Source organism: Osmerus eperlanus, chromosome 4 (genome assembly GCF_963692335.1).
Source record: "Osmerus eperlanus chromosome 4, fOsmEpe2.1, whole genome shotgun sequence".
Classification (NCBI taxonomy): Eukaryota; Metazoa; Chordata; class Actinopteri; order Osmeriformes; family Osmeridae; genus Osmerus; species Osmerus eperlanus.
The window spans coordinates 12157736-12174638 of record NC_085021.1 but is presented as its reverse complement, the minus strand read 5'-3'; the positions used below and the strand labels follow the sequence as shown (position 1 = coordinate 12174638).

The following is a 16903-nucleotide window of genomic DNA, read 5'->3' as shown; positions in this document are numbered from 1 at the left end:
AGATTTATGCTTAGTAAGTGTGACTCAGAAAACACAGGCTGAGTTGTGAGCATTACCATGCAGTCACACACTCTGTGGTCACACTGCTTCTGCTGTGTCCAGGCTATAGGGACAAGAGGCGTGCGTGTGTGTTCGTGTGTGTTTGTTTGTGTAGTGAGTGTCTGAAGGCCACAGCATGACTGGGCAGCCAGATTTATAGGAGTGAGAGATAGAGAGTGAGGGATGAATATTGTGGGAAGGAAAAGGGCAGGAGTCAGGGCCGTGTGTCTGTGGAGATAGATGTGTAGGAGGAGGGAGGAGGGGGGGTACTGTTCATCATGTGGAGAGATGTGGGTGAGTGTCAGGAGATAGGTTTTTTGGGGTAGGGTATGAGGGAGTGAGGGAGGCGTAAGTAAGAGAGGATGGGATAGAGACATTTAGTGGCATGGTGGATACATGGGTGGAGGAGGTTTGGGATTAATAGGGATTGAGGGATTTAGTCTCTGGACGATTTTGTGAGTCATTTATTAGGTATCCCCTGACCTTGGGTGTATTTGTCAAAGAGTTATTTACAATTGTGTGGGTGGAATTATGCCATTTGTCTTGACACATACGCACTCACACACACACTACCACAGTGATTAGTGGTTAAAAGATATCCAGAGGAAACAGCAGATTTAGGAGAAGACGTCTCCCATGTCTCCTAGCAGGAGTTGCTAATCCAGCACCACAAGCTAAACCTTACACACATCCAGCTGCAGCCTGTTCCTCACCCACCATGAAGATCCCATTTCCCTTGTTTACACGTGCTGAGGCTGGTCCTGTGGCTCCAACACTGGCTGAACCTGATCCTGCAAACACACACAGTTTAGATGGGAGAGCCTCAGATTGGATTTGGCATCTCTGATTGTGTTTGGTAAATATGGTCCTGCAGGCTGTGCAGCTCTGGTCTGGAGCATGATCAGTTGGAATGTTCTAGGAAAAGGGATACTCTGGAGATAGTCTTTCCTAAAACATGTATGACCATATCTAGGTTTTCAAAGAGGAGGTTGGATACCCACTAAAGTCTAGAAGAATGTGTGGAGAAAAAAAAAAGTTAAAGTTATACTCACCTTATCAAATAAACAGAAATAGAATTGCGGGTAAATCTGGTCATTCGCCAAAACTTGTTAAAGTTATTGTTGACATGTTGTCCCCTGACCCTGGTGTCTCCTGACCCTAACCCTGGTATCTCCTGACCCTAACCCTGTTGTCTCCTGACCCTATAACCCTGGTGTCCCCTGACCCTAACACTGGTGTCCCCTGACCCTATAACCCTGGTGTCCCCTGACCCTATAACCCTGGTGTCCCCTGACCCTAACACTGGTGTCTCCTGACCCTAACCCTGGTGTCTCCTGACCCTAACCCTGGTGTCTCCTGCAGGCTTTGCGGAGCTGCAGACGGACATGACAGACCTGACCAAGGAGCTGAACAGCAGCCAGGGCATCCCCTTCCTGGAGTACAAGCAGTTTGTCACGCGGACCTTCTTCCCCAAGGTAAGAAAGGCGCTTTTTATCTCCCTAATTATGAGAGAGACCTCCTTTTTCATGTTGGCAAGGCCCATCATACACTGTCACAGGGAATGCGCTGGATAAAGTTAGCTTTGCAGCGTTTGCATTCTACCGTCATGACATTTTCACAAACAGAAAACTGAGGATGAAAAAAACGTAGCTATAAATTAGTCAAGCTAAAGGAGGAGGGCATATGCATTATTCTTTCTAGGTATAAGCATTTTTTTCAGGCCATCCAGGATACTTGCAGTGCCAGAATGTCTATATGTAGTTTCTCTGACACAGACACAGTTCTGGTGCTGTGTTGAGACCACAGGCATGGAGCCTCAATGAGATAGAACAATCCTGGACACTCACACCAGGAAATATTTCTTATTTTTCCAAATAATACAAACAGTTCTTCATACGCTCCGAGCACAATTGTTTCATCGTACACACACACACACATACACAAACACTCTTGCACAAAGAGAAGTAGGTCAGTTTGTTTGAGTGTTTTTGGTTTTGAAGGAAATGAGAGAGGGAGGCTGTTGAAAAGCTACTCTGATGAAACATAAATACCTGTGTTGTTCGCTCAGTGCTGTCTCCATACTGCTCCATTGAGACCGCAAATCTCTGCACGCTTGACACTGGAAAACTTTAGCCTCATTTACCAGTTATCTATAGATGTACACACACACACACATGTTGAAAACACATGAATGTAAGCCTTGGGCCTCTCTTCTACAGTCCAAAATGTAAAACTTGTAGTTGAAAGTTGGTCCTTGTTGCTGTATGTCAGCCCCTCTCTCCAGACAGTCTAACGGTGCTGATATTACATGTCAGGGTGGCATGTCTCCTCTTCAAGGTCAGGCAGGGATTTTCAGGGTCTCTATGTGCAGTTCACACATTTAGTCCGACTCTACAAATCTGATGCCAAGACTCTCAGAGCCAAGTCTAGTCCAAACCTCCCCCAGGGTCTGACTATCTACTTCTGTCTTCAGAACAGACATAAGTGTTTATGATACCGTGTGTGTGTGTGTTACAGATGTGTTCGGACTATGAGAAGAGTCTGGTCCAGCCCGTCTATGAGACTGACGCCCTCGGCCCCCGAGCGCTCCCTGAGACACACCCCCTTCTTCAGGACTGGCAGGTGAAGGGTTACGGCTGCTCAGCTTTACCGTACTGTCTTGACTACCTTGATGGTAGCCCTGTTTCACTCCTCTGCCTCTAAACTGGGTCAACGTGAATCTTCTTAATTCCTAACTGTGGGGTTCTTGATTAGGCTTAACTACAGAAAAATCTGTGTGTGTGTGTGTGACTGTTTGTGTGACTGTGTGACTGTGTGGATGTATGGGTGTCTGTGTGAATGTGTACAGTATGAATTGCTCATGCATGCTAATCTGTGATTCAGTCACTACCATTCAGTAGCTTGGTGTGGTTTGGAGAGTTAGCACATCAGACACTTCCTAAGCTTAACAGGCAGCTTGATGACACAATTCCCAAGAGTCTCCATGACGATGGAAATGCGTGCATTCCTCTATAACCATGTGGAGCATCATCTGGGTGTGTGTGTGTATGTGTGTGTATGTTTGAGAGAGAGAAGTAATGAAAGAGAGAGAGGGATAGAGAGAGAGAGAAAAGGAGAGAGAGCAGGACTAGATGAAGAGAGAGCAGCATTGAGAAAGAGTGGGATAGAAAGAGAGAGAGCAGTAATGAGAGAGATGTGCTGGTTTTGGGTTGGCAGCCAGGGGAGCCAGTCTAACAGTGATGAAGTGCTTCAGGTCCTCACCGTCTTACTGGGAAGTGTTTTCCAGGTCACAGTGTATAAATCTCACAGGCAGGCATTTATCTTAATGGACACCCCCGCCCTGTTTCTGTCACTGTGGATACCAGACCATATGCTAGCGGCCCAGAGGGAAGACTTCATCACACAACTGCTTCCATGCCGCCTCAGATAGGCTAGTCATTAGCCAGGCTTCCTGCAGGCTCCACCCAGTGTCCCCAGCAGGCAGGCAGGAAGAGAGGTGCAGGTGGAGAGGTCGAGAGGAGGCGTGATGATGAGCTATGGTGGTCACTGCACGGTCACGCCTCTGTCAGGAGGTAGATTAAGGTTAGGGAGGAGACTGGGTGAGCAGGCTGTAATTTGATTCAATTGACCTCTGATGGATGCATAACTCTCACGTCTCTCCTCCCTCCCTCCCTCCCTCCCTGCCTCCCTCCCTCCCCTCCCTCCCTCCCTCCCTCCCTCCCTCCCTCCCTCCCCTCCCTCCCTCCCTCCCTCCCCTCCCTCCCTCCCTCCCCTCCCTCCCCTGCCTCTAATCCTTTTCCTCTTTCTACCGCTCTCTCTCGCTATCTGTCTCCGTCCCCTCAGCCTTCAAACACAGGCCGGCCTAATATGGAGGAGGGCATCACTCTCTTCTCCACTCTTCTCAACAACAAACACTTTCTAGTCACGTTTGTGCACGCGTTGGAGCAGCAGAAGGACTTTGCTGTGCGTGACAGGTAACCGAGACGACACACACTCTCCCCATCCTATCACATGAATAGTTGTTGTCGACAGTTGGTTTCATGACAGATCCACATGAAACATCCCAAACTGCTCGGGTTGAGAACATGAAAGACAGTCAGCTCATAAACATCACAAGCGTTGGGTTGTTCAAAAGCAAATTTCATCAATTATTCTTTTTAAATGTTCCCATATGGGCCCTTGTCTGCAGTTCAAAGTGTAGATTACAGGAGGAAACAGGGGAAAGCCCCATTCTTGCAGCACCTGGGTCCCCTTCACTGGCCCCTCAGCATGACAGGGTCGGAACCAGAGCTGGCAGATTCCAGAGGCTACACCACATCCCTCTCCCCAGCCAGCCTCAGCACTCAGACTCCTGGATGAAAGAGGCTTTGTTAAGGAAATCCCTTCCCCACCTCCGCTGCTATTCTACCTGGGAACCCCAAGGACAGACAGACCACTACCCTGATCCAGCTCTCCCTGACCCTGGCTGTGTGTCAGTGTGTTAGCTCTGTGCTCAGCCTCTACTCTGTCTGTGTGCCCTCCTGCACCCCAGGTGTAGCCTGGCCTCTCTGCTCACCATCGCCCTCCATGGCAAGCTGGAGTACTACACCAGCATCATGAAAGACCTGCTGGTGGACCTGATCGATGCTTCTGCCTCCAAGAACCCCAAACTGATGCTGCGTCGCACAGAGTCGGTGGTGGAGAAGATGCTCACCAACTGGATGTCCATCTGCATGTACAGCTACCTCAAGGTAAGAGGGGCTGGGAAGGAGGGAGGGAAGCCGTGAACCAGGCGGGGGGGGGGGAGGGGATTTCCACATGAAGAGAAAGAGCTAAGTCGTTATCAAAAAAGTGGAACAAATGGGTTTAAATGGCATTAGGAAGATTAGCAAAAGTGGGATAGAGTGTTCAAGAGCGACCCGGTGGTGGACTGATGGTGGTTGTCTGACAGGGTGTTGTTTCTTCCCAACCCTGTGCTGTGTGGTGGTGAGCAGGAGACTGTGGGCGAGCCCTTCTTCCTGCTGCTGTGTGCCATCAGGCAGCAGATCAACAAGGGCTCCATCGACGCCATCACAGGGAAGGCCCGCTACACCCTCAACGAGGAGTGGCTGCTCCGGGAGAACATAGAGGCCAAGCCTCAGGTAAGACACAGCCGTCACGCTGTTTACTCACCTCTGATTGGCTGAGAGAAGCTTTCGTGTAAGCCTTGTCAATGTCCCAGTTCTGTGTTATAAACTGTCATCCAAAAAGAGTGAAATCAGTCAGTTAGATGGGATTTCCCTCCCACTCTAACTCCTTCTCGCTGCGTGTCAGGGAGTCAGGTGGCAGAGCGGTTAGGGAATCGGGCTAGTAATCAGAAGGTTGCCGGTTCGATTCCCGGCCGTGCGAAAATGACTTGGTGTCCTTGGGCAAGGCACTTCACCCTACTTGCCTCGGGGGAATTTCCCTGTACTTACTGTAAGTCGCTCTGGATAAGAGCGTCTGCTAATTGACTAAATGTAAATGTGTCTGTGACTGCAGAACATCAACGTGTCGTTCCAAGGCTGTGGCATGGACTCCATGTGTGTCCGCGTCATGAACACAGACACCATCTGCCAGGTGAAGGAGAAGATCCTAGAAGCCTTCTACAAAAACCTGCCCTTCTCCCAGTGGCCCCGGGCTGAGGATGTAGACCTGGGTAAGACAAACAGGCCACTCTTTGTTCATTCCTTCTTTGTTCAGTGTAGACCTGCTGTACTTCCCCAGTCCTCTTCTCTGCGTGGTTCTTCCTGCATGGCTGGCTGTGCTAACCTGCAGCTTTAATATGAGTGAGTGTGTCGAGGCTGCTGTAATATCCATGAGGTGTTATTGGCTCCCTGGGCTGTGTGGCCTGCAGGGACCTTTTATCAATGTTTCCACGAGTTCTCACAGGTCACCATCACCAGGAGGCAGAGCTGGAGAGCACTCTCTTTCTCTCCTTCTTTGTAATATACACTGCGATCGTTTATAACATCCTCTCCAACTCTCTCTCTCCTCCTCCCGTCCTTCTCTGCTGTAGAGTTGTTTGCCTCTGGCTGTAACAGCAGAATCCTGCAGGACCTCGACAACTCCTCCGTGATGGAAGATGGCAGGAAAAAGCTCAACACAGTCTGCCACTATCAGGTGTGTGTGGAGTCTGTACGCGTGCGCGCGTGTGTGTGTGTGTGTGTGTGTGTGTGTAGGGAGTGCGCGTGTGTGTGGAGCGCGCCTGCGTGTGTCACCCCTGTGGTGACTGTTCCCCCGAGGTTCCTACGTGTCCCTGCCATTGTGAGGCCCACCGCAGGAGTATGGTGTCCAGAGCAGTGAGGGTGAGAGCAGGCTGTGAATGCTGCCACTCCTGTCCAAGCGGAGCCTCTCTCTCTTTCTGTTTCGAAACACACGTGTGTTTCTGAGTGGACGGTTTCATTGTGTGCGCTGTGTGAACAAGTTCATATCTTTTGTGTGCGTATGTGTCGTGTGTTTACAGTATTCTGCTGAACGCTGTTGAGGTCGTGCTGTTTATGTTGGGTTGACTCACAGTCCGTAACTAATTTGTTGCTCTGGGCATTTAGAGAATAGATGTCTCGCCGTTTGTGGGTAGCCTGTCTGTGTATTTCAGTGTGTCACTGTTAGTTTGTGTGTGTGTAAACAGACGGCCGGTGACCCTTGACCCTTGCCCTGTTACCTGTGCTCTTAAGTGTTCTGTTTAGTTTTCTCTGAGCCGAGGGGTAGAGCTGTGAAAGCAGTGAGCCACAGCATGTACTAACAGTTGTGGTTCACTGGCAAGGCTGTTCAAACCATTTCACTGTGTGTTGACTTTAATGAGCCCAGCCAGCCCCCTGCAGCCCCCTGCCACTTCACAGAAACACACACACACACACACACATACATACACTCACACACACTATGCCTCAGGCAGTCCTTAATGATCCTGTTCTCGTGCCCCCTTGCTAACCCCTGACCTTGTCCCCTTTGACCCCTCTCCCAGATCCCTGAGGGGGCGTCGCTGGCCATGAGCATGAAGGACAAGAGAGACAACACTCTGGGGAGAGGTACGTCATCATCACACACAGCCTGTCACCTTGTCACACATTAGAACAACATGCACACTCGCTTCATCATTGGAAACCACACACACTCAATCATGAGAACATGATACACTCATATATACATTTTTTTTAAATGACAAACACATGCACAGCCACACTTGTACAGTCTGCAACACAGTGGACACATTAACACACTGTCTCTTCATCGATCAGCATCTAAACGCTCCTGCTGTAGCAGGAGTCCGATCCTTCCATGCTAAACACATTTCTCCAGATTAGTCAGCATATCAATGTAATGATGGTCTAAACAGCCACAACATAACTTGGTTACGAGACAGGGGCTTCCATGTCCCAGATGATCCTCTCATTAGATATAAACACATAGGTCCACGTGTCTCTCATCCCGACCAGGGCTTGGGTGTCGTAGACAGTCTGTCAGAGCCTCACCTCCCATTCATACTGGGCCAGACCCAGCCTGGCGTGGGCTGTCTGTAGCACAGCACAGAGAGCTTGTCTGTCAGAGAGCTGGTCTATAGGGCCTCTGGTACTCCTCTACTAATGTAAAACACCTCTCCACTCTCTGGGTGGGTCTGGGCTGGGCCCTGGGCCAGAACATGACTGCCAAGACCCAGCCTGGAGTTATGAGAGTGTAGTCACCTTGAGGTTAAGTTGGAAGTGTATGTGTGTATGGGGTGTGTGTTTGTGTCTGTGTTTAGAGTTTAGTATAAACCAGAGAGATTGATCTTTTCTCCTAATGATGCCTAAGAATTACCAACTCATTATACTGGCTCCAGGGCCAATCACAGTCTCTGTGCGCCAGGCTTTCTCTGTCTCCCTTAATCTCCCTCTTTCTCTACTGTGTTTCTCTCAAATGCATGTTTATTTCTTTTAGTCTAAGTCTCTCCCTGTCTTCCAACATCCACCTTAATCACTTGCTCAAAAATACCCCCTATCTCAGTTTTTCTTTTCTAAGCTTCTTTTTTTGTATCTGTTCCCCTCCCTCTCTCCCTGACCCTCTCTCACTCTCTCTCTCTCTCTCTCTCTCTCTCTCTCTCTCTCTCTCTCTCTCTCTCTCTCTCTCTCTCTCTCTCTCTCTCTCTCTCCTGTCTCTTCTCATTCTCTCTCTCAAGTCTACAACTATCTTGCTCATTGTTCTATCCTGTGTTTTCTCCACAGCCAAAGACTTGGACACAGAGAAATATGTACATTTGGTAAGTCTTGTGACACGACACGGATCCTCATACCCAATCAGCCGCCCCTATGAGAGTGTCTAGCCAGTGAGTTAGAGCCCAGGGTTTTCCTGCCAGGGCCAGTCAGCACTCAGCAGGACTGATGACAGAGGGAAGGGGGTGAACAGAGGGGAATGAGAGATCTGCAGAGAGAATGTGACAGCACTAATACCTCTTAAACCACACCAAAAAAATCTCAGCCATAGATTTGGGCTTCAGGGTTTAACATGATGAGTTTTCTGGACTCTACCAAGGGAGTAGTAAATTGAGTCGTTTTTGCGGCTGTTTGTGACTGAGGCGATTGAATGCTGAATTTCCTCATCAATGTTCTTACGTTGCAGCTGAGGCCAGTAGGAGCTTGCCAGACGCATGCTACTTTACTTGTTTAGCAAGAACAGAACACCCCCAGAATATCCCAGCTTGCAACATTTCCTGAATCTAATGAGCTGTTTAAGGCAAAACGAGGCCAGTGTTCCTGTGGGTCATGTCTGAGTCATAAAACAGGGGTTCACATTATGAACATGGAGAATGTGCCACTGAGAACCCTCACTTCCTTCAGCTAGCTAGTTTGAGGTGTGTCCCTGACCTGACCCCTGACCTCCAGGTCCTGCCTAATGATGAGCCGATGGAGAACAGGAAGTCCCACAGGCAGAGCCACCGTAAGAAGGTCCTCCCAGAGATCTACCTGACCCGCCTGCTCTCCACCAAGGTAAACACACTCTCCTCTCATCATCACTCCATCATCATCATATTCCTCATCACTCATCGCCATCTCTGGAAGCTCCATGCTTGACCATGGTAGTGTGGTTGATCTTTGTTAATCCCAGTGTTGTGGCACCTCAGGGGACTCTGCAGAAGTTCCTAGACGACCTGTTCCAGGCCATCCTCAGCATCCCGCCCGAGCGCCCCCCACTGGCCATCAAATATTTCTTTGACTTCCTGGAGGAGCAGGCGGACAAGAGGGGCATCACAGACCCTGACACCCTGCACATCTGGAAGACCAACAGGTACTGAACAACTTCTAGTTCTAGATTTGACTTGGATTGGGGCCAAATGTAGTGATGTCTAGAGACCTGATCCATCCTATTTGAACCCAGCTATATGAGCACAAATTTCCTTTAGCCTGGATTCTGTGCTGAAGGGAGACTGTGTTCCCCTGTGTGTAGTTTACCTCTGCGCTTCTGGGTGAACATCCTGAAGAACCCCCAGTTTGTGTTTGACATCGACAAGACGGACCACATGGACGCCTGTCTGTCTGTCATCGCCCAGGCCTTCATAGACGCCTGCTCTGTTTCAGACCTGCAGCTGGGCAAGGTGAGCACACACACACACACTTAATCACATACTCATTTACATATTCATACACAGCACGCACACACAGACACAGCCCATATGCTGTTATTACTAACAACCGCCACACAGAAAGAACCCTTCATCTCCACAGGCATTCTCCATCCACCCCCTGACCCCCACCCCCTCCCTCCCTCCCCACCATCACTCTGGCAGCCCAGAGTCTAGTCCACCTCTCTTACCTCTCCTTATGTTATTTCAGCCCAGTCTGCCGATCCAAGGTCATGAGCACCAGGAATCTACCCTTCAAAGAGCTGTGTATGCGTGTGAGAGAGAGAGAGAGAGAGAGAGAGAGAGAGAGAGAGAGAGAGAGAGAGAGAGAGAGAGAGAGAGAGAGAGAGAGAGACAGAGGGAGAGAGAGCGAGAAAGAGGGAGAGAGAGAGAGAGAGAGAGCGAGAAAGAGGGAGAGAGAGAGAGAGAGAGAGAGAGGGAGAGAGGGAGAGAGGGAGGGACGGAGTCAGTGTCCTCGCTCCCCACAAATCCATCTCATCCCTGAGAAGCTCTGACCCCGAACATTCACATCTTCCTGTCTCTCTCACCAACGTCCTCCCTGGAGATGGCTGAGCACTCGTCAAATAATGCTCTTCTTTCAGAGAGGATCATTTTGATTTATACACTTGCTCATTGCCAGAGAGACACACACACACGTGCACCTCATGTTCACGTGCATGCACACACACACACTCACGCACACACACACACACACACACACACACACACATACACGAGACACACACACACACATAAGACACACACAGACACACTAAAACATCCAGATGCTAAACCTCTTTATTTTTCTCTTATTATTTGGGAAAAAGGCTGGTGTCAACTTGGAGGTTAAGACAGCTTTGCTGTATTCTCCTCTATTGTCTTCAGTTAATGTGTTTGTGTGTGCTTGCATGCACATCTATGCTAGTCTATGCACGTGTGTGTGTGTTTGTGTGTGTGTGTGTGTGTAATGGACAAGGGACCAGGTCAGGGCAGAGAGGGTATGGGGTCTGGCTTAGCTGTAGCTCTGCAGGGGTGAGAAAGAGGTAGGAAACTCAGCGCTGGCTGTTTCCACGGAAACCTTCTTATCTAGCCGGGCTGCAGACAGACGGAGGGCCGCGGGGTCACAGGGGGTCGCCAGGCAGATGGAGGAACCACAGGAAGTGACCTTGTGGACAGGAAGAGAGGGATCCCTATCAGGGGGAGCGACAGTGACTGTAGTCTTCAAGCCCTTCTCCCCATCTCCTCCCCCCACACACACACCAAGCATGTAGACCCACATATCACACATCACACACAGCACAAACACATTCTGATGTAGGATCTTCTCTTTCCCTATCCCTCCCTATTTCCCCCCTCTCTTCCTCTCTCACACACGGACACACCCACATTCAACTTCACCCCATACTCTTAAGTACGTGTCTACAAACACCTCACCCACTACTGTTCAAAATCCTTGAGGAATGTGTTCAGTCCCATTGTACGACCCTTGGGTGAGTCAAGGGGGACGTGTATGTAGGAGTATTGTTTTGTCTGGACTGGCTCTATGGCTCGCTGGCTCGCTGGCTGTAGATCTGGATGGGCTTTGTCTGACTTCCTCAGTGTGAGGAGAGGAAACCGAGCTCCCTCCCTCCATTGTCTCAGTCCAGGCTGGTTCTGATCAGCTCATCAACAGATACCACAGTCTCCCTGACTACAGTTAGACCACAGAGCAGTTTTATCGCAGATTATGACCACAATCACAGTCACAGTCGAGCAGACAGTTTCTCAATGAACTCCCCAGGACCAACCACACTGGACTTTCCTGGTCACTTTCAAACCACAAAACAGGTTCATGGTTTCTACGTTTGTCCTATGCATGTGATTTTAGGACTCTCCCACCAACAAGCTGCTGTATGCCAAGGAGATCCCAGAGTACAAGAAGAGGGTGCAGTGCTACTACCGGCAGATACAGGAGATGGCGCCACTGAGTGAGCAGGAGATGAATGCACACCTGGCCGAGGAGTCACGGGTAAGAGACACAGGGAGGCCTTCTCAATAGATTAACTCCCCAGTTGATGAACGGGAGGATTGTAATTGCAGTTATTTCCTGATGTTCTTGATCAACTGTGTGGCTAATATTTCTTTTTCTTATTTTCCAGAAATACAGAAACGACTTCAACACCAACTTGGCTTTGACAGAGATCTACAAATATGCCAAGAAATACAGACACCAGGTAAACAAATCTTTAGCTGTTAGATACATGTTTTAACTGGCCTTATCTGCAGCCTCATCCGCTGTGGGTATGATTCAGATGGGAATTAGAGAGCGAGAGAGAGCGAGAGAGAGCGAAAGAGAGCGAGAGAGAGCGAGAGAGAGCGAGAGAGAGCAAGAGAGAGATGGGAATCCGTGTGTGACCTATCAGTGTTGGGGAATCTCCCGACCTGTCAACAAGCTCACAACGTTTCACTCAACCAACCAGAACCCAGATATATTGCATGCACGCACTCTGGCTGCACCCTAGAGTCAACATTCCCTGCTGTACTCCTCCCAACATACACCCAACAGGTGCAACAGTAGAGGACATGCCGTGAACACCACAGGACACCTCATCTACAGCCCCTGTCCCTCTTATGACACAGGAAACGTACAGAACTCTCATCCAACCAGGACAGACCTGGCTCCATGCCTCTGCTCCCCCCTGCTTCCTGCCCCAGGGCTCCTCCAGCTCCCTGGCCTCTGGAGGGGCTCAGACAGTGATTACTGTGTGCTTAGTCAAGGGCCCTCATCACAACACTATGGATTCGCTGTGCGCTGTCATTCTCCTGTGGCAGCCCAGCCAGACTCACATGGTCCCCTGTGAATGGCCCCTGATTGCCTATTATCTCCCTCAGCCCTACGCACCCCACATGCACTCACCGTGCCAGTGAAGCCCACTGAGCCAGTGACAACTGGCGAGAGCGGATGAAACACAGCCACAGATGTGGGTTTTGTAAACACACGTACGGGAAAGGCTTTATCGTGGCTGAGGCATGAAGGCTGGAGAGAACTGCTCGTTCTCTGGTTCACTCTTTCGCTTGTCCTTTCTATGTCCAGGCAGGTGGTACATTTCCTCTCATGCGCTTTGGAATGCGTGAATGCACGAGAGACACCGAAAGTGTCTTTCAGTCTCTTTCCCTCACAGTCGTCGTACTGTTTTCTCTCTTCTACTTGTGCTCGTTAAAAGGTTATCATCCACTGCTCCCTCTCTCCCAGGTGGTGATTGCGCTGGAGTCGAACCCAACTGCCCGCCGCACTCAGCTGCACCACAAGTTTGAGCAGGTCATAGCTCTGGTGGAGGACAACATCTACGAGTGCAGCAGTGAGGCTTGAGTCTCCCTCCATACGGCCCTCTCTCCTCCACATCCATCCCTCCTGCCACCCCCTGTCTGGGCCTCAGAAGCCAGGAAACCCCCAGGTCTATTTACTATACCCTGGACTGGGAGAGATGGCAGGTAGAACTTCAACACTGGCAGACATCCTGGAGTGGGAGCACTATGCTGTAGGATGAGATATTGCCTGAGGAAGGATTTGTCCTGAGTCAGAGTGGAGAGGGGCCAGCTTCTTGATGACATCACTGTCGTGAGGACCTGGAGTCCTAGCAGCCATCTTATGCACTGAGCCCCGTATTTGGGAACGAGCCATTGATGCACTGTACTGTATGATAATGTCCATAGCAATATTTATAGATGTGTTCTAATGTTTCCCATGGCCCATTCATCAGTATGATTATGAATGAGAATGACACGCTCCTCCAATGCAGCCTGTGCTGTTCTCAGGTCTGATCGGTGGACAAATGGCTCCATGTTGCTTTGAACTACAAAGTCCCATTGGGGTTTCCAGGGTGACGATGGGTTAAGGAGAGAAGAGCATTAGATTGAAAGAATTTATTTAGATAATGACTGGACTCTTGACTAAGATATCGTTGACTGGGGAGAATTGCATTGTATGTTTGAAGAGCTTTTTTTATTTGTATATGTATGAAAACAAAATAAGTGGGACATTTAAGACCACCTAATCCAATAGCGAATGTTCTGACATTACTGTATTTGTGATGCCAAATAATGTGTCAGGTTTGTGAAAATAAAATGTTCTGCACCAATGTGTTGGTAATCAATACCTGTAGCCCGTAGATAACCAAGTTAACACTTGAAGAACCAGGGTCTGTTATGCTATATTTATTTGGCATAGCATCGGTTGCATAGCCCTACCTCATATTAGCTTATCCAGACTGTGGACCTTTAAGCAGATCAATTCAGATAAATGAATTAAAGTCTTGATTTGCGGCATCATTTTTATTGCAGGACATAAAACATTTACTAACATCCTAACCCTTCACACAATCAACATTGTAGTATCTCCAGAGTACTTTTACATGCATACAGGCACACACACACCCACACTCTCTTACACACACACACACAACCAAATTCTGCTATGGGAGAGGCAGCTTGTCTCCGCAGAGGCTTTGTGCAGGTCCATCTGTTAACACTCATGTACCCTCTATGCCTGAGCTAACCACCTCTGCTTCAACACAGGCTTAATGGGAGGTGCAATCTACACAAATTTAAAACTCATTTAGACTAAGTATTCATTTAACAAGTAGATCCTTTAAAGCACATTAAGGGGATTATCCTAAACAATTACGTGTAAAAAGAGTCAATGTCAATGATATAATCTGACGTGTCTATGAGTTGGGGCAGGTGAACCCATGGAACGTGTTCAGTTGGATGAACTCACCAAGAACTCAGTCTTATAATTACTGAGGCCAACTAAACACTTTCCCTTGGTTAGGGGAGTATAATACTGTACACGTAGAGGCCTTAATATGCCTGTATGTGGTCGGTCACACGTGCAGTTATATTTGTGCACTGAAAATTGACTGACTGAAGAGGTAAGTCGAGATAATTTGCCAATCGGCGGCTTTGCTGCTTGGCGGTGGGTTCCCAGGTGCACTGGGTCAGGTGGAGAGTCAGGGGGCAGTGGTCGTAGGTCAAGCAGGAGTCACCTGGCTGGAGGAGGCAGTGGAGATGGAGGAGGACTGGGTTTTAGATGATGTTGTGGTGACTTCTTCCTCCCCGAAGGGATTCTTCCCACAGCACACCGTGGTCAACATGCAGTTCCTGAACTGTGGGGCACAGAGAGAACAGAGGTTACTTTTACAGACACACACACACTTTACAGTCACACACTATTAACAATATTGTAGACTGTCCACCAGTGTGATACCTGTCTGTTGAGCAGGATGTAGATACACGGGTTGTAGAGGGCAGCGCTCTTAGCAAAGAAGGCCGGGGCTGTCATGAAGACGGGGCCAAACTCAGTTCCCTGATTGGCGAAGATGTACCAGGCCACAGTGGCGTAGGGCAACCAGCACACCAGGTAGGAGATCACCATGACGATCACCATGCGAGTGACCTCCTTCTCCGCCCTCTGAGTCGTCTCGGACTCCTTCTGCTGGGCTGCGGCCTGGAGGCACACAGACGAACACGCACGCGCGCATACACACACACACAAACACGTACACACTTTATGATACAGCACAGCCCTTGTTTCTGTGATTCAGTGTCTCTGTGTGGAGTGGAGGAGGGGAGCCCTACCGCTCGAACAGTGCAGAGCAGGCGGCCATAGCAGAAGAAGATGATGACCAGAGGGATGGAGAAGTGCAGGACGAACATGTAGATGACGAAGGACGTGTTGTGTAGCTCAGGCTTCGGGGTGTAGTAGTCAATCCCACAGGAGCACTGCATTCCCTCAGGAATGTACCTGCGCACACACAGCTCGGCACATCACACACTCCGACACACACTCGTTAAGGAGAAAGGTTCGGAGGAATCTAGTTCACCAGCCAAGCATCAGTACTAAGACTAGACACTAAGGCTCCATTTGATTCTAATGAAATGCTGCTTTCCTAAGATTCAGATTTAATGTGATGAGCCTCTGTCAGTGATCTCACAGCCTGGTAAGTGAGCTTCGAGGTGTACCTGGACCAGCCCACAAGAGGAGGAACAGCACAGGTGAGTGCCATGATCCAGGTGAAGGCCACTCCCACAACAGCATGCTTCTCTCCAAAACGGAAGTTGCTCATTGGTTTACAGACCACAACATAGCGTTCGATGGCCAGGACCACCAGAGACCAGAGAGCGATCTCCCCTGAGGGACAGCGGACAGAGGCATGGAGACACTCCCACACATTGCACAACTCAAAAGACTAATGCTTCTACACATTTAAATTGAAGCATCAGACAGCCTTACTGACTTTAACAAGAATGAATTCAAAAGAATTGTGAATATATATTCACTACCACATAATGCTAACGTGACAGCATTACATTGTAACAAAACAAAAACACTATGAAGGACCTAAATCTGCATGGTGACAGTTAAACACAGTAAAAGCTTGAGGTCCTCGTCTCTTTACCTCCCATGGTGGCAAAGAATCCCTCAATGTTGCATCCGACAACCCCCAGGACGAAGTAGCCATTCAGGGCCGTGTAGAGGGTCACCGTGAAGCCACCCACAACCATGAAGAGGTCGGCCACCGCCAGGTTCAGCAGGATGTAGTTCAGGGAGGTCCTCAGTTTCTTGTGCTCGATGGTGACGTACAGGGTCAGGAAGTTGATGGGGAAGGCGGTGAGGATGAGGAAGACCATGTAGGCAGCCACAATAGAGTACTTCCAGGGCGCAGCCAGATAGTACTGGGGGGCCTCGAACGGGCTCCGTACCACGCCCGTTTTGTTCGACATGGGCACGTAGAAGTTGGGGCCCTCAGTGCCGTTCATGGCTGCTGTGGGGGGGGGGGGGGTGTGTGTGTCTATCCCCGTGTGTCTGTAGTGAGGATGGAGATCTGGTAGGAGAGATGTTCCTTCTTGCTGAAGGGTTGGATGCAAGAACGGATCAATGGATGAGTGGAGGGAGGGACAGAGAGATCCTGCTGGTGAGAAACAGCGTGCTCTGCAGCCCCCCAAGGCGGGCGCAGCACCTTTTAACAACCCACTGGGATTAGGGAGGCGCTTGGGCCGAGGTGTCAGCAGGGGTGGATTTACGTCACTCACCCACTCTCTCTCTCTCTTAGTACCTAGTAATACTAGAAATCCAGGAAAGGCCTATAGCTTGGTATACAGTTAGGTCCATAAATATTTGGACATTGACACAATTTTCATCATTTTGGCTCTGTATACCACCACAATGGATTTGAAATGAAACAATCAAGATGTGCTTTAAGTGCAGACTTTCAGCTTTAATTTCAGGGT

At 49.4% G+C, this 16903-nt stretch overlaps 2 protein-coding genes across 2 annotated transcripts in view; one reads left to right on the top strand and one right to left on the bottom strand.

Annotated features, from left to right (window-relative positions):
* plxnd1 (plexin D1) overlaps positions 1–13752 on the top strand; it is a 46567-nt gene extending 32815 nt beyond the window's left edge. The window contains 15 exon segments of the mRNA XM_062459103.1: positions 1402–1514; positions 2557–2661; positions 3883–4013; positions 4571–4769; positions 5013–5159; positions 5539–5695; positions 6056–6159; positions 7004–7067; positions 8241–8275; positions 8898–9002; positions 9137–9300; positions 9460–9607; positions 11502–11642; positions 11773–11847; positions 12867–13752. Coding sequence (XP_062315087.1) covers positions 1402–1514; positions 2557–2661; positions 3883–4013; positions 4571–4769; positions 5013–5159; positions 5539–5695; positions 6056–6159; positions 7004–7067; positions 8241–8275; positions 8898–9002; positions 9137–9300; positions 9460–9607; positions 11502–11642; positions 11773–11847; positions 12867–12983 — 1805 coding nt within the window. The 3' untranslated portion in view covers positions 12984–13752.
* Positions 13753–14430: 678 nt separating this feature from the next.
* On the bottom strand, positions 14431–16432 carry LOC134018828 (rhodopsin-like). Its single transcript, XM_062459102.1, has 5 exons — positions 16072–16432; positions 15635–15803; positions 15251–15416; positions 14880–15119; positions 14431–14778 (listed from the first exon to the last, which is right to left on the bottom strand). Exons 1-5 carry the CDS (start codon positions 16430–16432, stop codon positions 14644–14646), a joined length of 1071 nt encoding a protein of 356 aa, XP_062315086.1. The 3' UTR covers positions 14431–14643.
* Positions 16433–16903: the final 471 nt, after the last annotated feature.

Excerpts from the sequence above, each read along its gene's own strand:
- LOC134018828 (XM_062459102.1), bottom strand. The coding sequence starts at position 16,432 with ATGAACGGCACTGAGGGCCCCAACTTCTACGTGCCCATGTCGAACAAA. Across the intron at positions 15,804-16,071 it reads ATTCTTTGCCACCATGGGAG|GGGAGATCGCTCTCTGGTCT; the intron begins GTAAAGAGACGA and ends GCTGTCCCTCAG. Across the intron at positions 14,779-14,879 it reads ACATCCTGCTCAACAGACAG|TTCAGGAACTGCATGTTGAC; the intron begins GTATCACACTGG and ends TGTGCCCCACAG.